The 20,768-nt window shown below is 53.1% G+C and overlaps 8 protein-coding genes across 8 annotated transcripts; 5 read left to right on the top strand and 3 right to left on the bottom strand.

Moving 5' to 3' along the window:
- Positions 1 to 1,171: 1,171 nt before the first annotated feature.
- Positions 1,172 to 3,808, top strand: CLAFUR5_03241 (uncharacterized protein; the record flags this gene model as incomplete). Its single annotated transcript, XM_047902389.1, has 7 exons — positions 1,172 to 1,365; positions 1,427 to 1,566; positions 1,750 to 1,810; positions 2,110 to 2,354; positions 2,413 to 2,528; positions 2,579 to 2,913; positions 2,965 to 3,808. 7 exons carry the CDS (start codon positions 1,172 to 1,174, stop codon positions 3,806 to 3,808), a joined length of 1,935 nt encoding a protein of 644 aa, XP_047757826.1.
- A 203-nt stretch (positions 3,809 to 4,011) lies between these two features.
- On the bottom strand, positions 4,012 to 8,799 carry CLAFUR5_03240 (ATP-binding cassette sub-family A member 17; the record flags this gene model as incomplete). The annotated part of the gene is made up of 1 exon (XM_047902388.1): positions 4,012 to 8,799. The coding sequence occupies one exon, from the start codon at positions 8,797 to 8,799 to the stop codon at positions 4,012 to 4,014; it is 4,788 nt and encodes a 1,595-aa protein (XP_047757827.1).
- Positions 8,800 to 9,793: 994 nt separating this feature from the next.
- On the bottom strand, positions 9,794 to 10,471 carry CLAFUR5_03239 (uncharacterized protein; the record flags this gene model as incomplete). Its single annotated transcript, XM_047902387.1, has 3 exons — positions 9,794 to 9,968; positions 10,090 to 10,292; positions 10,418 to 10,471. The coding sequence occupies 3 exons, from the start codon at positions 10,469 to 10,471 to the stop codon at positions 9,794 to 9,796; spliced, it is 432 nt and encodes a 143-aa protein (XP_047758620.1).
- A 125-nt stretch (positions 10,472 to 10,596) lies between these two features.
- On the bottom strand, positions 10,597 to 11,363 carry CLAFUR5_03238 (uncharacterized protein; the record flags this gene model as incomplete). The annotated part of the gene is made up of 2 exons (XM_047902386.1): positions 10,597 to 10,983; positions 11,073 to 11,363. The coding sequence occupies 2 exons, from the start codon at positions 11,361 to 11,363 to the stop codon at positions 10,597 to 10,599; spliced, it is 678 nt and encodes a 225-aa protein (XP_047758619.1).
- Positions 11,364 to 11,732: 369 nt separating this feature from the next.
- CLAFUR5_03237 (Tubulin alpha chain) lies at positions 11,733 to 13,339 on the top strand (the record flags this gene model as incomplete). The annotated part of the gene is made up of 4 exons (XM_047902385.1): positions 11,733 to 11,757; positions 11,853 to 11,893; positions 11,994 to 12,096; positions 12,156 to 13,339. The coding sequence occupies 4 exons, from the start codon at positions 11,733 to 11,735 to the stop codon at positions 13,337 to 13,339; spliced, it is 1,353 nt and encodes a 450-aa protein (XP_047758615.1).
- Positions 13,340 to 14,105: 766 nt separating this feature from the next.
- On the top strand, positions 14,106 to 15,558 carry CLAFUR5_03236 (uncharacterized protein; the record flags this gene model as incomplete). Its single annotated transcript, XM_047902384.1, has 4 exons — positions 14,106 to 14,173; positions 14,291 to 14,311; positions 14,398 to 14,575; positions 14,632 to 15,558. The coding sequence occupies 4 exons, from the start codon at positions 14,106 to 14,108 to the stop codon at positions 15,556 to 15,558; spliced, it is 1,194 nt and encodes a 397-aa protein (XP_047758614.1).
- Positions 15,559 to 16,824: 1,266 nt separating this feature from the next.
- Positions 16,825 to 17,207, top strand: CLAFUR5_03235 (GTP-binding protein ypt1; the record flags this gene model as incomplete). The annotated part of the gene is made up of 2 exons (XM_047902383.1): positions 16,825 to 16,959; positions 17,013 to 17,207. The coding sequence occupies 2 exons, from the start codon at positions 16,825 to 16,827 to the stop codon at positions 17,205 to 17,207; spliced, it is 330 nt and encodes a 109-aa protein (XP_047758613.1).
- An 839-nt stretch (positions 17,208 to 18,046) lies between these two features.
- On the top strand, positions 18,047 to 20,701 carry CLAFUR5_03234 (uncharacterized protein; the record flags this gene model as incomplete). Its single annotated transcript, XM_047902382.1, has 1 exon — positions 18,047 to 20,701. The coding sequence occupies one exon, from the start codon at positions 18,047 to 18,049 to the stop codon at positions 20,699 to 20,701; it is 2,655 nt and encodes an 884-aa protein (XP_047758612.1).
- Positions 20,702 to 20,768: the final 67 nt, after the last annotated feature.

The following is a 20,768-nucleotide window of genomic DNA, read 5'->3' as shown; positions in this document are numbered from 1 at the left end:
GATACCTTATAGGAACCTATCTAACATATCATCTTTAATCGTTAAGTAATCGAAGAATACTACGCCCGTATAGACGGCCTAGAAGTCAATATCGGCAGGCTCTTCGAATCTAAGCTCTTTAACGGGGCTTACTAATAGTATATCGACTATGATATTAGGCCTAGGCCTAGTACTAAAGCTGAATATCCTCGATATATAGAACTACTACGGCTTCGTAGGAACTTAGCTTTATTCGGGGGGGCTACTGTTATAGTCTCCCTATAGAGTGTATAGAAGGTGGGGACAGAAGAGCCTTAGAGTGCTTAGAAGTCGTCAAGAAGTAACAGTCTAGCTTAGTGTATAAGCGCTAAGAATTATATGCCCCGTAATATTTACTACGGGACCTAGCCCTCCAAATTCACCCCTCTACTAAACCTTAATAGATTCACTTTGGCTCGTAACTATATGACTTACGGCACTCCCGCGAGCACCCGCGACTACGCTAGACCCTAGAAGAAGTACGTAGAAGACTCGGAACGTAGGGCAGGTTAGAATAAGGTTTTGAGTAAAGCTACTAAGCGCGATTTCGTACGGGTTAGCCCTATTAATACGGGGACACGTACTCGCGAGGGTCGCGTATAAATATCTAGCCTTCCCTAGGCCTCTCTTACTTTCTTCGTCTTTCGTTTTGTATAGCAATTATACTATACCCTTTTATATCTATACTTCGTACCTATATTCTCGCTTTCACCCTTATATCTTATAGGCTAGGCTCTCGCCCTGACATTAGTAGTGTTTCTAGCTCACTAGTGCTTTACGTTATCTCTTATTATGTTACGTTTTTAACGAGATTTTCTTGTACGTAGTTAGATTTATATTACGCCTAGAGGCTACGGTAATTTATAGGACCGTACGAGTATAGTTATTATATAGTAAAGCCTATTCAATTCTATTAGTGTGTTGATAATAACCAAAGTGTATATAACGAGCTTAGGCGCTCCGCCAAGAAGCTCGTTCCGGGGTCACGTGGTGGAGCGAACACCTGACTTGGGAGGTAGTGGCACTGCTCCTATTTCTCATTGAAAGAGACACATATAAAGAGTCTTGAATCAGCTCTACTACTCTCACCAAACCTCGCCCGACCTCCACACCAACGACCTTCAGCTTACTACCCTCTCATTCTCCTGTCGATATGCATTCCAAAGCACTACTCTCCCTGGCCCTAGCTCTCCTGCCCCAGGCTCTAGCAGAAGTCGGCCCCTTCTTCGACTACTGCACGTCCAACTCCCTGTATTATTCCACGATCAGTTCCAAGTGCCGCTCAGGCGGCGCAAGCATCGATCTGAATGGAGGAATTGCCTTAGTCGATGGTCAGCTTATTTGGCGGTATGTCCCTGGGAGCTCAATCCTTGCCAGCTATTTGCTAACTATGATACTCCCTGCGCAGATACCAAAGCGACCCCAACAACGGCGGGTTCTATGCCAACTGCGGCAGTAATGCTGGGGGCAACTTCAACTTGAACTACGCTACGCTCTCATGTTACTGCTACTCTGGTGGCTTCCATGACACTAAGAGTATCGGTTTGAGTAAGTGCATCACACATTAGGGTAGACCTATCCGCGACATAGTCCAAATGCTAATGTGTCATGTTCCGCTGGAATGTGCAAGATGTACATACAGCAGCAACGTACCTTGTCACCGGTCCTTGCTTGAAGTTGCAGCACTTTTCGGCTGACCGGAACAAAGTTCCGCCGTTGATCGCCATCTAGGTTTCTTGGCCTCGTTGTTCTTTCCCTTTCTGCTCACACCCGACTCTCATTGTACGTACCGGTACGCATAGGCCGCTTGCACCATATGGATATGTCTCATCTCGAGAACGGGCAGTGACAGCCGAAGCATCAGAGTTCAAGATATCATCACCTGCTCGATGACTTCCCGCCTCCCTCGGACACCATGTATGTCATTCGGCCTTGGCTGCAGCTTTTGCCAATGTGACAGACTTGAGATCCCTGGCATGCAGAAGTGTTTGGTCCAAAGCGTTAGCGCACACGCGTTTGCGATTCTTGGTTTACAACCCCCGGCGGAAGCATTCAAACCACAAAGTAAACATGAGATCCCTGCTCTTATAGATCTGCTTTCCGCGATGGACTCGTACCCCCAGCTGACAATCCTACTTCAAGCGAGATGAGATCTAATACACAATCCACAGCTTTGGCTGCCGGCATAAGTCTCGGGCTCGTGTCAGCACAGCAATGCACGTCGACCATATCGGCTTCAGACTATCCAGCGCCGTCTTTGGCACCCGGTTGGGGTGCACACATCATTGCTAATGACTTCGTTAAGCCTCGGTCTTTGAGACAGGACAACAATGGTCGTAAGTCGAGGATCGCCACGGGTTTAGAGCGGCAGGCTGACCAAAATCTTCTCAATAGACCTTCTCGTAGTAGACCAGGACGATGACGCCGGAGGCATTATCAGACTGACGCATGAAGGCGAAGGCCCGTGCCTCACGGTATCGGACAGACAACAAATCATTGCGAATGGCTCCGTATGTGCACCTTCAGACTTCGGGATGCATATCACTAATACCGCGTTCAGCTAAATCACGGTATCGAGCTCTCCCCAGATAACAGCATTCTCTATGCTTCCAGTCAAGAAGCTGTCTACGCCTGGCCATACGATCCGGAGACTGGTGATGTGACGGGTGAAGCGAGACGAGTCGTTAGCCTGGGCGGCGATGGTAGCCACTCAACCCGAACACTTCTTCTGCCATCAAACGATCCCGATTATCTGTTGATTTCGTGGGGCTCTGACGGCAATCGTGATCCACAGGCACGAGAACCGACCTCTGGGTACAGTTCAGTCAAGGCCTTCGACATCACCAACACCTCCAGAGTGTGGGACTACGCTTCCGAAGGCACGATTGTAGGATGGTGAGTACCACTTTCGGCAAATGACATTGCATGCGCTGACAACTCCAAAAGGGGCCTGCGTAACAGCATCGGACTTGCTCAAAACCCAATAGATGGTGGCCTCTGGAGCAATGAGAACAGTATTGATAACCTCAACCGGTCCGACGTCAGCATCGTCGAAGACAATCCTGCCGAAGAGTTGAACTTTCACGGCTACCTGAATGGCACTGAACATCCCAATTTCGGAGCATACTACGGCTATCCAGATTGTTTTTCGGTCTGGGATCTCGAAGACGTCCCCGACAACGGAGGTCTCACGACCGGCATGCAATTTGCTGCCACCACCAACGAGACCGTCGATGACGCCTGGTGTCGTGACAACACTGTCGACCCACGCCTCAGCTTTACTGCTCACATGGCACCCATGGACATGGAATTCAACTCCGCCGCCACAACGCTCTTCATCACTTTCCGCGGAAGCTGGAATCGTGAGTCGCCAGCGGGCTACAAACTCGCTGCCATCGCTTTTGACGAAGCCACCGGTATGCCTGTACAGCCGGCGGACAGCATGGAACCGTACACAGAGATTATGTCCAATGAAGATGAATCGAGGTGCCCGGATGAATGTTTCCGGCCTGTGGGCCTGGAGTGGAGTGCTGAGAACAATCAGCTCTTCATGGCTGCAGATGCATCTGGCGAGATCTATATTGTCTATCAGACCGACGGTACACCCGTTGACGATTTCACTGTTGCTGCTACGCAGACAGGTGGTGGGGAATCGGGCAGTGAGACTGACTCCGATGGCTCAAGTGAGAGTGGTGCACCCGCCGAGGGCGTCGGTTCGGTGGTGGGATTGACCAGTGCACGGTCTTGGCTGTTGGGTCTGATTGCACTTGTTGCTGCTTTCGTATTGTAGAGAAAGCGCTGTCGCTTGCAGACTAAGCGCCCGTAGTAAGGGAGCATTCACTTATCGACTTGTATCGCGACCACTTCACATTCTTGCACGAGGGGTACGTGCTGAGCAGCCAAGAACAAGATTTATGTTCATCTATACAACGGGTATCTCATCTATCAAAACAACAGCCTCGTTATGCAATCATCATCCATATGCAACAACGCTCAAGCGTTATGGTATACTGTCGCTACACCTTTCTTCACCTTTCCCCACGTATCAAGGTGCTGTTTGTGTGTTTTCTGATAATTCTCTTCCTGTACATTATGTTTGCTGACAATGCTTAAGAAAACCTGGTCGAGTGTCGCTTGCGAGACACCATAGTAGCCGAAGCCCAGCGTTTCCTTATTCTGCTCAAGCTGCTGGAAGAGTGCGCTGATACTGTTTGCAGAAAGACCGCTTGCTGGGGAGACGGTCATGAGAGCTCCCTTCTTGTCGTGTAAATCGATGCTGTCGAGAGAATACTCGTCATTTTGATGTGCTGTGCGGTCGTTCGGAACGCTGAAACGAAGCTGGCCGTGGAAGACGCGCTCTTCTGTTGTGGCTCCTGGAAAGGTGTTGCGGATGAAGGTCTTGATTCCGTTCATGGCATCGTCTGTGCTGTATGGAGCATCTTTGTGGACAACGTGCACATGATGGGCGTCTCCGTGCTTCTTGCGGAGTTCGTCGCTGGTACCGAGGGCAAGCATACGCTTTGCCATGATACCGGCTCGGTCGGCCAATGCATCTGCTTCTTCCATAGAATGGGTCGTCAAGACAAGCGATCGTCCTTCTGACACGCTTCTCAGAGTCCGCCACATAACTCGCTTGCTTGCAGCGTCCAGTCCAGAGCTAGGCTCGTCGAGTAGTAATACTGATGGGTTGCCCATGAGTGCAATACCCAAGCTCAATTTTCGCTTGTTACCACCGGACAGCTTGGCGGCCATCCTGTTCTTGAAAGGTGCAAGACCGACAGCATGGACGACCTGATCAACGTTGTGCTCGACATCGCGCACACCGCGAGCTCGGGCATAGAACTTGAGATGCTCAATTGCAGTCATCTGATCCATGGCGTCGAACTGTGGGCAGACACCTAGGTTTGCCCGTGCTACTGCCCGATGGCGAATGATTGAAGTCTCCTCGATCAAGATGTCGCCAGCTTTGCCGCTGGGACGAGTGTCTCCTCTGATGAGACCAATCGTAGTACTTTTACCTGCACCGTTCGGACCAAGCAGCGCGAATGTCTCGCCGTGCGTTACGCCGAAGCTCACGTTGTCGACCGCTACATTGCTTCCGAAGGCCTTGGTGACATGCTGAACCTTCAACTGGTCTTGCGAATCCTCGATGCGCGCTGCTTCTCCGTAAACTTCAGGGTCAACGTCCTCGATTTCTTCAGCGTCTGGCGCCCGGTAGCTTGAGCGCGCAAGGAAGCCTGGCCTCCAGCCACTGTCATACCAGACCAAGACGCCAATCAGTATCGCAGACTGGAGGATCAGGTATAGAACAGTTCCTCCATAGACTGTGATGTCTCCTGGGTACGATGCAGTTTGTCTGCCTCTGCAAAGCAATGAGAACTCGTTGAAGGTCAAGAGCAGCGCTCTCAGTAGGTTTCCGGACGGGAAGATCAATGCCAGTGTGAAGTGCATAATCGTCACATTGTGATCGATGTCGGCAGCTTGAGAATATGTGATGATACACATGTAGGCCACAAAGTAGAGCAGAAAGAAGCAGCATTGCCCGCCTGCCGCGAAGGCAAAGGTTGCTAGCTGACTTGTGGTGAAGAGAGAAACCACGTAAGACATCAGAGTTGCGGAGAGTCCGTAGAGAGCAAAGACCACGAAGAGATATCCTGGAGCGTAGTAGACATCTGAGGCGCCGACAAAGATGATGACCGAAATGGCACTGACCAGTAGTACGATGACGAAGTCGAAGGCTGTGTATGCGATCCACAGTGGACCGGCTCGGACACCGTTGCTGTAATGGAGAGCTCGCACGTTGCGAAGACGCTCTATGTTGGTGTAGAGAGCAAAGAAACCAGGGAAGGCGCACATTGCCAAACCGAAGTAGAGGATGAACTGCAGCGTCTGCCCGGCATCGGGGGCGAATGGCGTAGCAAACGCCCGGTAGGAGGTAGCGATATCCACTCCGCTGAGGCTAACGTCCAGGAGATTCTGGGTTACAACAGCGAAGTTCAACCCATAGTTTCCTCTATAGGCGAAGGTCGGCGTGTCACCGATGAAGAACCCTCCCGGGGTGACGTTGTGGTATCTGTCGACCACGAAGTCGTTGAATGCGGTCAACGAGTCCACGGGTCGGAAGGAAGGTTGATTCAGCAGCTCAGCCGGCACTTGCCCACTGGGACCAGCTGGAATTAGGGCAGCATCTGCAAGCTCAGATGCAAGGTTTGCAATGTCAGCTTCTGACACTTGAGCGCTTGGGTCGCAGGACAGCGGCTGGAGGTCTTGTACAAAAAGGGTCACGAGACCAGCTGCAATAATAGGGATGAGCAAAGCGGCCAAATATGGCCACTTGTTCCTCCTCAATATCGTAGCTCTCTTGCGGAAGAGTACCCAAGTCTGTCCAAGGAAAGATAGATTCTTTCCTGGGATCAGCTTCAGGCCCTTCTCATGGACTGGTGCGTCCACGGCATCGACAGTAGATGGCGTAGGGCTAGGTTCCCGGTCCTTTTCGAGCTCCTCTTTGACCTCCTCTGCCAGCTTAAGGAATACGTCCTCAATGGTAGGGCCGTTGACTTGATAGTCGCGAACACCGCTGCGTTCCAGCTCAGCAATAAAGTGCGCCACAGCAGCAGAGTCGGTCAGGTTGTAGACTGTCTGATCGTGGTACACTTGGTTGGGCGTAGCTGCGAGCTTCTCGGGCAAAGCCTTCTCGTCTTCTTTGTAGATCCGGACGCGATATCCACCTCCTAGATGGTGCTTCAATTCCACAGCGGACCCGTGCGCTACGAGATTGCCCTTGGACAAGATCATGATATCGTCAGAGAGCAGGTCTGCCTCATCAAGGAAGTGCGTGGTGAGTAGCATAGAGCGCTTGCCACGCTCAGCCAAGATGATATCCCAGATCTTTCGTCGGCTCAGAGGGTCTAGTCCAGAGCTGACTTCATCCAACATGCAGATGCGAGATCCTCCTGTCAACATCATAGCAAGCTGACATTTTCTCTTCTGGCCTCCAGACAATGTCTCTGTACGAGCGTTGATCTTGAGATCGAGGTCACAAGCTGAAACAAGCTCCTGCATCTGCAGTTTGCTGTCAACCGTGTCTGCCTTAAGCCTGTTGAATATCTTGACGTGCTCGTAGACTGTGAGCTCATTCCAAAGCACGTTCTTCTGTGGGCACAAGCCAACGCCACCGGTGGCGTCCATCTCGATAGTTCCGCTAGTAGGCTTCTGTAACCCAGCTAGAGTGTCAAGAGTCGTACTCTTGCCGCTACCGTTAGCACCTAGGAGCACCATGATCTGTCCTCGAAGCACTGAAAAGTCGACGTTGTTCACAGCGAAAACGGTCTGTTGTGGGTGCTTTGTGAGCCGCGACATAATCTTTCGTGCGAACCAACCAGGTGGGTAGTGCTTGCTAAGTGATGTGACTTTGACAGTCTCCGCTGTGTCGTCCGTAGCATAGCGCAACTGTCGCGACTTGGAAGCAGTACCGAAAAGTGTGCGCTCGATGATGGCGCCAATGAACGGGTAGACCAAGAATTGTATCGCGCAGAAGACGAAAAACACATAGCCGGGTATTCTCCAAGGTGCGTTTGGAGCAGCCTCTGCAAGATTGGTAGGCAGTGACTGCTGTTGCCAGTGAGCCATGTAGATTATAAACAGCGTGAAGTTGATCGATGGAAACAGCAGGCTGAGAATAGCTGCTGCACCAGTAGACACTGGCCCGACCACCTGAATGATGATTGCCAGGACAATCGAAACAATCGTGACAGTAATGCCGGAGAGCTGAGACTTTCTGAAAAGCGACGCGAAGGCGATGGACCAGGAAGATAGCGCGAGCCCAGATATGATGAAGTATGCCAGCGGAATGCCCAGGTTCGACTTGGGATAGTTCAAGACTCCAACGATAATGCCCATGATGACCCAACTTGGGAAGTAAAGGATGTCGAAAGATACGTGCATGGCGAGGAGCCGAGCCGCCTGTGGCAGCCAACGTTGTTTGTTCGGCATCATGGCCTCGATGAGCTGTGACATGCCCAGCTCGCGCTCCTGCGCCATCTGCCCCGTAAGCTGATAACATATTCCCACAATCCCGATGAAGTAGGCAACACCAAGGATATCGATCAGAGCCCCCATATATGCGCGGTTGATGCTTCGGTCTCGCTCTGCCGAGTTCTGAGACGTGAACGGGTACTGCTGAACATTGTCAGGAAGCGTCGTGCCGTTCAAAGACGCGATGGCGTTGTCGATGGCGTGTTGTAATGGAAGAGCATAGATCTCTGCATCGTTGCTGTCAGAGTCCACATATATCCTCTCACCAAACGAGCCATCAGCTTGGATTGTGTAGTTCCAGATCCCGTCTGGGCCTTCGGTGGGCGATGATTCGAAGACAACAGCCGCAAAGCAGGGAGAGACTCCACGGATTGTGCTTGGGCATGTTGTCAACATGTCTTTCCGGCTCTGCAAATTCTGTATTGTCTTTCCTTGCGCCGTAATAGATGCCGAGATCTGCTCGATGACTCTCGAAATGTCGCCTCCAGTGAATCCATTATCGACAAACACGACAGTATTGCGACCTCCAGCAGATGCTCCGACGGCATCACTCAGAGATCGTAGAGTCCTCGCTGTGCCAATTCCGAAGTCGCTAGGAGGCACGAAGAAGTTCTTCGAGTACGATATGATGAAGCTGAAGATGATGGGTGCCAGGAATGCTCGTGTCAAGGTACCCAGCCAATGTCTCAAGAAGACGATCCTGAGCGTCTTCGCGCACAGAGTCCATGTTTGCCGGACGAACACCATCGTGTCCAGTATTCGTGCAGAGGCGTCAAGTTGCACGCCTTTGTTGGCAGCAACGGGCTACCGTGTTGAAGAAGGGCTCGCAGAAACAACAATCCTGCTGGCCATCAACGGCGAGCGTGGCAAAGCTCAGTCGGATGCTGTTGCTCCGAGTCTTCGGGAAGCCGTCATCGACAAATTGGGCCAATACTGAGAAGACTTAAACGAGGGACTAAGAGAGCATGACCAAGAGGCGAGATGTTCGCGTGGCACTTCAGAGGACGTGTCTTTCGGTGCTGCAGCCAAACATCGGAGGTCGAGGGAACATGGACTGACCATTTTAGCGCATTACGACACGATCTCTTGTCGTCGCAGCCAACCATTATCCGTTAGCTTGCCGTCTCGGCATTGGCGCCGAGGTGAAAGACGCGACCGCGTCGGACATAGAGAAGTCCGATGCTGCAGAAACATTGTACTTGCGAAGTCATGATGTGAGGTGTAAGGAAGAGGAAGACGTGTGTTGGAGACGTTCAAATAAAAGTCAGACTACCCAAGCGTTCCAGGCTGATCCTCGTCTCGACATGGCATCCGGAGATTGCCGGCAGCGGCGGATCGTGCCTACATATAGACTTTGTCTTTCCTTCATGCCTTTCCAACATGAGTAGTGCGACTTATGGCGCTGGGCAGTCAGCGAAATGTCTGCATCGAGGTGACTGTCCGTCCTTGTCTGGCCGACGAGTCACTGTAGACGACAAGGCTCTGCAGCCAACGTTGCCGTCGCCGATGAGATCTAAATCGCAAACACCAATTACTCCGTAACTGTGATCAGTTCAGTCGATGATCAGAAGCTGTCGCGTGACAAGTCAGTTGTCGAGGAGTAAGTGTCCGTGAAGGTGTCGAGGCTCGATTATTGGCGGTCTTCTGTTTCCCATCGACCACACCGGCTTACAGCGATATTGATGGTCCGCATCACAGGCAGACGACCGAAGAAGGTACTGGCTGTCCTCAGTGGCTCAAATTACGTCGTTAAGCCCGCATTTGATATTGGCATGTTGGCTGCATGAGGCCTTGTGAGCGCCCACTCTTGGGCATGACCTCGGCCATCTCTGTCAGGTGGTGTATTTCGTCGTGAGCGGAGTGCATTCCTCAGCTGCGAGACGGTCTCAGACGTCAAGGACGGCGCGATGCCTTGTCTGTCCAAGCAGAATGTCAGTTGAAATAGTACATCCTCGATCGGTTCTTTGTCACGACTCGACGTCAGAGTCTACTGCGCAACGTAGTTGCATCTGCTTTATGAACCGTATGATGACATACCTTGCTAAGACTTGGTAGTTTGACAAGACAAACACCATGGTATCGAAAGGACTGAGATGCGACATTATCTGCAGATTGATCTCCGCTGGCATCTGCAGTAGAGGAAACATAGCGGGCAGCTGCGTCTGTGTTGTGATGTACGTAATTCGTGGCTGTGAGAGCCCGGGTGCCTGACCGTAGAATACCAGCAATGGGTAGTTGGCCTATGGTAAACAAACAGTCAGCTGTGAACTTCAAAGTGTGAAGAAGCCATGCATGGGAACCATCACGGCACGATTGTCTCAACGACAGTCGTGTTATCTTGTGGGGTACATAGATTGCCACTTACAAATACGAAGTTGATGAAGCCTTCTGGCGGAAGCCAGTCGATTATACTCAGCATTAGTTCGACTGGTAGAGAATAAAACGGGTGCACCTATACCGTGTTAGCTACTACTCTGTTTGAGTGTTAAGCTCAACACCCAGACCGCACTTTCAGCGTGAGCTCATAGACTTACCATGTCTGCCTCAGTCTTGGTGACCTTTCGACCCGCTGTAAGGCTGCAGGAATGTCCAGATCCAGCCGGATAAGTACCAACTTCCGATGGCTAATGCGAGCAGGTAGACTGCGGTTGGTACCAGTGACGCCGGGAATACGTTGAGCAGAAATGGGTCGAGAATGATGTCGACGTCGACAGGCTCGGGATGCAGCATCAAGGTCTTGTTCGTCGTGAAGTAGTCGGCTGCCGCTCTCACATGCAGCAGCAGAAAGGTCCCAGCAGATGAGTCCAGCTTGACTGCTGCTTGCGATGGACTCGGTTGTTGCTCAGCAAAGGTCGCTAAGCTTTGGATGAGATGCGGAGCATCGAACGCATGTGTGATGTTGTGCACGTCGAGCCAGAACTCTGTTGGTTGCTGTCAATGTTCACGTTAGCCAAGGTTGTCGAACAGCACTTGTGGCTACCTAGTGTGGATGATGGAGCAGAATGACGGTAGGGACGTACAATAGCAGCCCAGCATACACGGACTTCGTGGCGTTGTCCCGCTTTCAAGCCTTGCAGAAGATACCAGGACTCATGCGCTTGTGGGTATTCAGATGACGGGAATTTGACAGGCAGTGCCGTACGGAGCTTAGTGTAGGATGGAGATATGATCTGAAGCTGAAGAGCGTCCAGGCTCGCTCCAGACTCAGGTAGGGTGATGGCGGAAGGTGCTATGAAGATGGTTTTCTCCGTGTTTGCAAGAGCTGTAGTCACCAAGGCAAACAGTGAAGACGCGTGGGCCAGGATTCTCATCGTGCTGGGAACGAGAAATTGTCAAGTGAACGACTGAACAGCGTCTCACTTTGCATGTTGGTCTTCGCGTAGGCCTTGTATGTGCACAATATCCCGTGTTACTTCCTCCTGTGCACTGCTGTATTTGGCGCTTTCACGTAAAGGTCAAGTGGTGAGCTGTGATTGGCCCGCTAGTGGGAGAAAGCGCGACCGGCACACAGGGTCTAAGAGCCCGCCAAAACAACTCTCCCGTGGGCCGTCTCGAACGACTCCGCTAACAACAGACCTCGCGCCTGCTGCTCGACACCACCACCTCTACTCCAACCTCGCAGTCACCCGACCCGTCACGAGACACCCTTCCACCACCCACAAGTACACAGACGCGACAACATGCGTGAAGTCATCAGCTTGAACGGTATGTTTACTCCTATTTCCACGCTTCTCGCCCTGACCGCCAGATTGGCCAACACCGTTGAGAAGTGCTTCAATGCTGACACTCCACGCGTACAGTCGGCCAGGCCGGTTGCCAGATCGCCAACAGCTGCTGGGAGGTTAGTACATACCTCACGACATCGAGATACGCGACATTTGAAGAGCAGGGACACAACATGGGTGCCTAAGGACAAAGTACTGACGAAGTGCGGGACATAGCTGTACTGCCTCGAGCACGGCATCCAGCCTGACGGCTACCTCACCGAGGAGCGCAAGGCCGCCGACGACGACCATGGCTTCTCCACCTTCTTCTCGGAAACTGGTATGGCAGTCACAATCACTCCGGTATGAGTGAAATTCGTGACACTGACAAATTCGCAGGCAACGGCAAGTACGTGCCACGCACCATCTACTGCGATCTCGAGCCCAACGTCGTCGATGAGGTCCGCACCGGTGCCTACCGCAGCCTCTTCCACCCAGAACAGATGATTACTGGCAAGGAGGATGCCTCGAACAACTACGCCCGTGGCCACTACACCGTCGGCAAAGAGCTCATTGACCAGGTCCTTGACAAGGTCCGACATGTCGCAGACAACTGCTCGGGTCTGCAAGGTTTCCTCGTCTTCCACAGCTTCGGTGGTGGTACCGGATCTGGTTTCGGTGCTCTTTTGATGGAGCGCCTCTCTGTGGACTACGGCAAGAAGTGCAAGCTCGAGTTCTGTGTGTACCCAGCACCACAGGTCGCCACCTCTGTCGTCGAGCCATACAACTCGATCTTGACTACCCACACCACCCTCGAGCACTCCGACTGCTCGTTCATGGTCGACAACGAGGCCATCTACGACATCTGCCGCCGCAACCTCGGCATTGAGCGACCAAACTACGAGAACCTCAACCGCCTGATTGCTCAGGTCGTCTCTTCCATCACCGCCTCGCTCCGCTTCGACGGCTCGCTGAACGTCGATCTCAACGAGTTCCAGACCAACTTGGTGCCATACCCACGCATCCACTTCCCACTGGTTGCCTATGCACCAATTGTCTCCGCAGCCAAGGCCGCGCACGAGGCCAACAGCGTCCAGGAGATCAGCATGTCCTGCTTCGAGCCCAACAGCCAGATGGTCAAGTGTGACCCACGCAACGGCAAGTACATGGCCACTTGCTTGCTCTACCGCGGAGACGTCGTTCCAAAGGACGTCCACCAGGCAGTTGCCACCCTCAAGACCAAGCGCACCATCCAGTTCGTCGACTGGTGCCCAACTGGCTTCAAGATTGGTATCTGCTACCAGCCACCGCAGATGGTGCCGAATGGCGACCTCGCCAAGGTCAACCGCGCCGTCTGCATGCTGTCCAACACCACCGCCATTGCGGAGGCGTGGTCCGCTCTCTCGCACAAGTTCGACCTCATGTACAGCAAGCGTGCCTTCGTCCACTGGTACGTTGGTGAGGGTATGGAGGAGGGTGAGTTCTCCGAGGCTCGTGAGGACTTGGCTGCGCTCGAGCGCGACTACGAGGAGGTTGCTGCAGACTCTGCCGAGGGTGAGGAGGGCGCTGAGGCCGAGTACTAGATACTCATTGTGTTATGAAAGTGTGCAGACCTCCATTGGCACCGGCGATGTTGGCGATGCGGGCATGTCTGGCTTGTATCTTGACTGCTGGTAGAGCACGGTGGATACCCAAGAGCATGAGCTAGCAGTAGCTAATGCTGGCGCGAATTGTTGTTTTTCCTTCTGTCGAGTCGAGCGTTTCCAATACTACTACAATGTCACAGCCAAGCGCGTTCGAGTGCTCACACCCTGTGTATCTCTGTTTGTGCTCCATGAAGTACTAGCTACCCATCACGGCTCACGTGGCGATGTCAGGCTCTCCACATCGGCTCGAGGTGTTTCGCTCCTCGACACAGCCACAAGACATCTTTCCGCGCTCCGCTACCCTTCGAAGACTACTGGCCGCGGCAAGCGATTCCCAGTCAAAGTCAGCTGTCGTGGTGCTGCGTGCGCTGCGGTTTTGTATGCCGTCAGACGATGCCTCTGCATAAAGCATGGGCACGTCAATCGGGCACTGGAGCGAGCTTGACCCGAGCGCCTCTTGTTGCGTACGTCTTGCGGGCTGCCGTAAATAAAACGTCGCGGAGTGTCGTGATCGATACATAGAGACGCCGACTGCGCGCTTCATGAAACCCTACTCACGTCGTCTCTTCTTCTCCGAGCGACTTTCACCAACAACGCGCGCCAGCACGACTTTGGGCGCAACACTATACACAGTTACACCCACAGGAGCACGACTGTTCGAAGAAAGTGATTCGAAGCGGATTCGCAACTCAGTTCGTGCGCGATGGCAGAGCCCAGTACTCCAGACGCAGATGGGCCTGACCGCAGTCCGCCTACACTCCCGCCTGGATGGTTAGTCTTTTCCGTTGCTACACGCTCCTCCAGCAATGCTTCTCCTCCTCCTCCATTTCCCATTCGCCTCTCTCCTCAACTTGCGCTTGGCACTGACGTAGCTGGTGTCGATTGAAGGATTGCGCAGTGGGATGCGAAGTGAGTGTCTGCCCCAGAGTGTCTCAGAGACCTCTTTCTAGCACCTTGTCGACATTGAATTCTTAGCTGATCGCCTGACTTCACAGATCACGAAAGTACTACTTCGTCCAAATCAGCACCGGCGAATCGACTTGGGACGTTCCAACAATGAGCGCACACGGTGTCCCCACCCCAGGCGGCACGCCCGCTGGTCAGAACCCATACTCAGCTCCCGGAGAAGGCACTCGGGGCGTGGATGGACAAGAGAGTGACAGAAGCTTGGGAGTAAGCGATAGACAATCAATGGGCATGATGTGTCGTGGCTAATGATGCCGCTGCAGGGATCTCTCCTGAACTCGGTGCTCGGATCCAAGCAATCCTCGAATCAAGGTGGCCTTGGAGGATTGGCATCGTCGTTCTTGGGCGGGTCTTCTTCGCATGGTAACTCCAATCAGCAGCACGGAAGCTCAGGTGGACACGGTGGTATTGTACAGTCATTCTTGGGCGGATCGTCGTCCCATGGATCCGGCGGACAACAGCAGCATGGCCAGTCTGGGCACTCGAGCAGCGGCGGTGGTCTTGGTCAGCTAGGTTCAATGGCAAGCAGCTTCTTGGGCGGACACAACAAGCCACATGGCGGTGGACAGAACCCATACGGGTACTCCCAGAACGCATCCGCTGGTGGGACTTATCAAGGTCAGGCGCCGTCAGCTTCGTACCAAGCTCCAGGCTCTCACTCACAGAGCCACGCGCCATCTGTGGGCTATGGCGCACCGCATGGTCAACAACAATCTCAGCATCATCAGCAAGGACCTGGAGCACCAGGTAGCGGCTATGGTCCGCAAAGCGGCGCATATCACCCACAAGGTCATGGACAACAAGGTTATGGAGGAGGCCACGATCAATCACAATACGGCCAACAGTCTCACTATGGACAACCGCAACCGGGAGGACAGCCAGGTTATGGCAGCCACTCCTCAACACCAAACAACCAATACGGCCAGCAGCAGCCAGGAGGCTATGGCCAACACCCTCCACCACCACCGGGCGGCCCACAGCACGGTCAGCCTGGCGCGTTTGGTGCTCCCGGAGGCTATGGTGGCCAACAAGGCTATGGAGGACAGTCCTTCCCACTTCCGCCACAAGATTCAACTGGTCAGTACCAGAGCTACAACCCACAGCAAGGCGGATATGGCTCCCAACAGGGCGGCTATGGCCAACAGCAGCAAGGAGGATATGGTCAGCCGCAGAATCCTCAATGGAAATGACGTGTGGCGTCTCATGAAGTGCGCTTGGTTTCGCTGATTCTGTGGATTTGCACTGAGATAGCGGAATTACACATGACCCCTTACGCCACGTGGCATGGCGAACGAGTTGGCGCAGATGGACTGCTGCATAGGCTGAATTTCTCTTGCTTCGGAATGTAGATAGCAAGTATGGAAACGATCGTTTGATGCACACGTTTGTCCACTTCACCGATTGTTTCTCGCTGTGAAACATTGTGTGTGCCGGTGATGTGCTGTGTAGGAGAGCCGCAAGTCACGTTCAATAGTCATGTTCGGGTGTCTTTTGTCTGGAACGGACGGCACGTGAACGCGATCGGCAAAATGGCGGCCGATTGGTTGCTGGCGACAAGCAACAAGCATCGCAGCGCAGCACTCTTTAGTTGCCTCACACTCGCAACACTTCACTTTAGCAAACCTCACCCGCCTCAACCACCTCTGTCTCGTTCCGCGGCGAACCTACTGAGACGCAATAACCACGACCTGAAGACTGCGAGCGCAACCCACACCGTAATCACCGCCGCTATCACGAACAGACCGCAACCATGAATCCAGAGTGGTTCGTGACCCTCACCTGCGCCATGTCGCCGATACTGATCTGAGCTTCACATAGAGTCACCACCTTTCTTGTCCGATATTCACCAACTACACAGGCCTACTTGGAATCCTCAGCGCGCGAAACGTGGACCCGAACCGAGGCCAGCAACCACAACCCCATATCTGGACCCTCGGACGGCTACCACACCTCTGGAAGGCCACACCGCTGAAAGGACACTGGCCCGTCTTGGATCTCTGGTTTTCAGGATTGTCACCATCACTGCTGCTGCCCGCGGACTGCCAAGCGCCTTGCCATGTCACCTACTGGAGCTGCTGCCTTGCCTGCAACCTGAAGCCATACTGTGTATGGCAGCAATACTGACCGTGTGAACTCAGGTACGATTACCTCTTCAAGCTGTTGCTTATCGGAGACTCCGGAGTCGGAAAGTCCTGTCTCCTCCTTCGTTTCGCCGACGACACATACACCGAGTCCTACATCTCTACCATCGGAGTCGACTTCAAGATCCGTACTATCGAGCTCGATGGCAAGACCGTCAAGCTTCAGATCGTGGGTTACAACAGCACATGAAAGGATAAGAGTAGCGGCTAATGATAGCGCAGTGGGACACCGCCGGCCAAGAGCGTTTCCGCACGATCACCTCTTCCTACTACCGCGGCGCACACGGCATCTGCGTCGTCTACGATGTCACCGACATGGACAGCTTCAACAACGTCAAGCAGTGGCTGCAAGAGATTGACCGTTACGCTACCGAGGGCGTGAACAAGCTGCTGGTGGGCAACAAGAGCGATATGTCAGACAAGAAGGTCGTCGAGTACGCAGTGGCAAAGGTGCGTCATTCATGAGAAGAGCTCGATCTGAAGGTATACTGACAATGAGGTAGGAGTTCGCCGACAGCTTGGGCATCCCATTCCTCGAAACCTCGGCCAAGAACGCCAGCAACGTCGAGCAGGCTTTCTTGACCATGGCACGCCAGATCAAGGAGCGCATGGGCAACACCACTGTCAACAACAAGCCAACCGTGCAGGTCGGACAGGGCTCGAACGTGCAATCGGGCAGCGCAGGAGGCTGCTGCTAGACGAGTTGGACTTTATGGGACATGTTTCATCCACATGGGCTTACGGAATGGAATGCGTTGGATGAAGCGTTGTCTGCTGCTTACGGCGTTTATGCATGCTAGACTGCTTGCCTTCCTGGGTAGATAATTCGGCGCAAGGCATACGCGTGGATGATTAGCTCAACAGAATAATGAGGCTGCTGCTGCTTTTTGGCGGCCGGCAGCATACCAGGGACGAAGCGAATCATCAGCATCCCTCGCAGCCAGCAAGCGGCGTTGAGGCGTTGCCAGAAATGAGAGTAAGCGTTGAACACTGTGCATTGCCTCTCCTTTTTCTTGCCCACATTGCCAGCCTGCTTGCATGTGATATACATAGTCTTGCCGTTCGCAAAGTTTCGTCGTTGTCATCATGGCCGCTCTGCGAGCCGTGCAATCCCCGCGCCCAAGACGTCCACTTCCACGTGCAAGGACAACAACCTTGACTTCAATACACCCGATGTACTTTGCGTCAGACCAAACTCTCGCTCATTGTTCGACTCTTGCGTCTAAGCGCGTGGATCATCGCCAGCCGTGTTGAAAGACATTTCAGTAGCAGGAGTCGACCCTGGGTTACACCCTGGTATCTAACGTGCTTCCAGCCCCGACACAGTGGATTCGTCACTTCCATGATCTGGGACACTGGTGTATATCACTTTCCCGCCGGATACTTGCATCTCACGGAAGCGCCCATCTGCAGGTCCAGCAAACGCGCAGGCCCGCTCGCTACTGCCTTGTTTCCACCCACCAAGACTGCACAATATGAGCAACACCAACTCAGTTTCTTATTGTGAGCCGACATTGTCGAGCTGGCCGTCATAATCATGGCCAACGATGTCGAGTTCAGAAGTTTCGTCAGCAAAGTATACCTTACGCGTAGCATCAACGCAAACAGTCCCAGCTTCCTGGAACGCAACTTGCGGCACGCACTGGATTCGCACGAGCGCGAGCTAGCACGTGAAAGAGCGACTGCAAATTCGAATGCACCTGCAGCAATGCTTGAGCCTAGGCGGACGCGCAGCCACGCTTGGGATCCTCCCTCCGACAGAATTATGGATGAGTTGATGCAGGCCAATAAGGCCAAGGTTCGCATCAAGTCGATCTCTTTACAGGACCCGGCGAGAGCTGCAGCAAGTTCGGGCAGACAGGTCAAGAAGTCACAATCAAGGGACCAACCTGAGTGGCTTCAAGAACCAGATCAACTTAGGGTACCCTGCCAAGTTGTGGTCACGGTCAACGATGTAAGGTCACAGAAAAGGACGATTTCGACAGCTGCCAGGCAAGGGACGATCACAAAGCACGGCCGGTCCACGTTCGACATTACATTTAAAGATTGTTTCGTTATCTCGGCTGACGACCTGAAGAGCCATACATCCTCGTTCACAGAGGCTGGCCACTGGACAAAAGCTCTCCACAAAAATCATAGCATGGAGTTCGGCATTCATTGCCAGGACTCGGACGATACTGCCGAGTTCTTGAGCCAGCTAGAAGGACGACCCATCACTGAGTTTCTCACGGCTCCTGGAAATGAAGGCATTGTTAAATGCAATTGGGCCGGACTACCAGGACTGCCCGATAGTGAAGAGGCACTTCCTTTGCACAGAGCAAAAGGCCACCACGAAATCAACTTGAAATACGTTGCTCGTATTGACATGGCGTGGAACAAACGAGAATCACCCTTGACAACGTACAACAAAGTCCTTCGCAGAGCACGCAACGAAGCTCGTCGGTTGACTACTCCATCTGAAGATCTCGAAAGAGCAGGAGGGAAGACTTTGGTCAAGTATGCTTATCGACAAGGGTTGGAGACCAAGGGTATGCCTGTGAATCATCTCAGATGTATCTTCTGCACACAAGAACCCGAGCACGCCACGTTCGAGAGGCTGCATCTACACTATCTCACGCGGCACGATCACTTTCAGTATGAGATACGACTTGAAGTAGACCACAATGGCGATGATCTGAGAACTATCCGCATCAGTCACGAGGATGACAGACCCACCACGAACGAAAAAGAGTTTGAATGGGAGGCTCCGCATCGCGCCTTTGACATTTCCGCGCACCTCGAAGGCACCAACTCGTGGACTGTGCGCAACACCAAGAAGACGAATTCCAAAGGAGCCGGGAAACATCACAAAGTGCAACCTACGATTCTTGCGCGACCCAAGAAGAGAGACATCGCCCCTGAAGATGTTGAAGAGATACCGACATGCATAAAGAAGAGGCACGTGGTACCGCGAGTTCCAGGCGTAAAGTTCTATCGGACCAAGTCCAAGCAGTCGGTCAAGCCAGGTACCGAGCTTAGTGACAGTGAAGACGATGTGGACGAGACCTGGCAGCTGCAGCACCAGCAGAAGCAACGCGCAAGGCTTGGTGCAAGCAAAGTCGCGCAGCAGTTCAACGAGCTGTTTAATAAGCACCTCGATGTCGAAGGCCAACCACAGTCTGATGTACTCGTCCGCGACGCAGTAGTCCGATTTGTCCGCCAGCACGCGAAACAACTCGCACAGCCAGGGTGGAGAGAAGAATTTGACAGCAAGTTGAAGCTCCTCCAGCGCGTCAATATCGTCGATGCTGCCACCGTAGAGTACTGTCACGAGGAGCTCTCGGAATGGGAGCATGATCTGGACGGCCGGACACTTAATTCAGACGAGACTGAGGATCAACTGCCAAAAGCGCGTGCGCAGACAGCGACGCCTTCAAAGAGGCGCGTCCGTGGCGCAGCATTAGAAAGCAGCGTAGCAGACCCTAAGGACGTGCATATGGAGTCTCCATCCAACCGAGTCGTTCCAGAGCCGCCGACCGACACTCCTTCGACTAAGAATCGAAAGAGATGGGCAGGCGGCCGAATGAAATCGACTTCGGCGGAACCACCCGACCCTCAGCCACTTGGCCAGCGCACTTTGATCGTCATCAGACAAGAGACAGAACGACAAGCCGAGAAATCAACCGGCGAACTGCCCATCACCGACTTCACCAAAGACGGCGACTCGCAAAAGCCAATCGATGAGATCCGGTCGGCAGACCTCGACTATAAGAAGTTCTTGAGGGTTTTGGACAACGACCTGATCTACATCAGGAACGTCGATAATATCGTGTGCATTAGTAATGCTACGGTCAGACCAATTGTTGATGAGAATGATTGGCATGAGGCGCTGCGGATGGTACAGGCGGAGAGTACGGGTCCAATTCAATTCCAGATTGGGCCTCTCGATTTCATCATGAACAGTCAAGCGAGGACGCCGAAGAAGGGGACAAGGAAGACTGAGGCGCCGGTGGAGACGGCGAAGCAGAAGGCGTCAATTGCTGTTACTGCTGCTACGAGCAAGAGGAAGCCTTGTGTTTGTGGCGAGTTTGTCAGCAGTAAGAGGCACACCATTGGATGTGGCAACCCGAGGTGTTATCGCGACTTTCATATGGCGTGTGTGCAGCTGCAGAAGCGGTCGATGGCTTGGTTGTGCATGGACTGTTCTTCGTGAACACGAGCAGGGAAGGTGGTGTCACATGGATTTGAAGTATCGGCTTTTTTTTCGATGGGAGTGTGTA

This window comes from Fulvia fulva, chromosome 2 (assembly GCF_020509005.1).
Source record: "Fulvia fulva chromosome 2, complete sequence".
Lineage (NCBI taxonomy): Eukaryota > Fungi > Ascomycota > Dothideomycetes > Mycosphaerellales > Mycosphaerellaceae > Fulvia > Fulvia fulva.
Note: the sequence above shows the minus strand (reverse complement) of the source record. Positions and strands in the feature narration are given on the sequence as shown.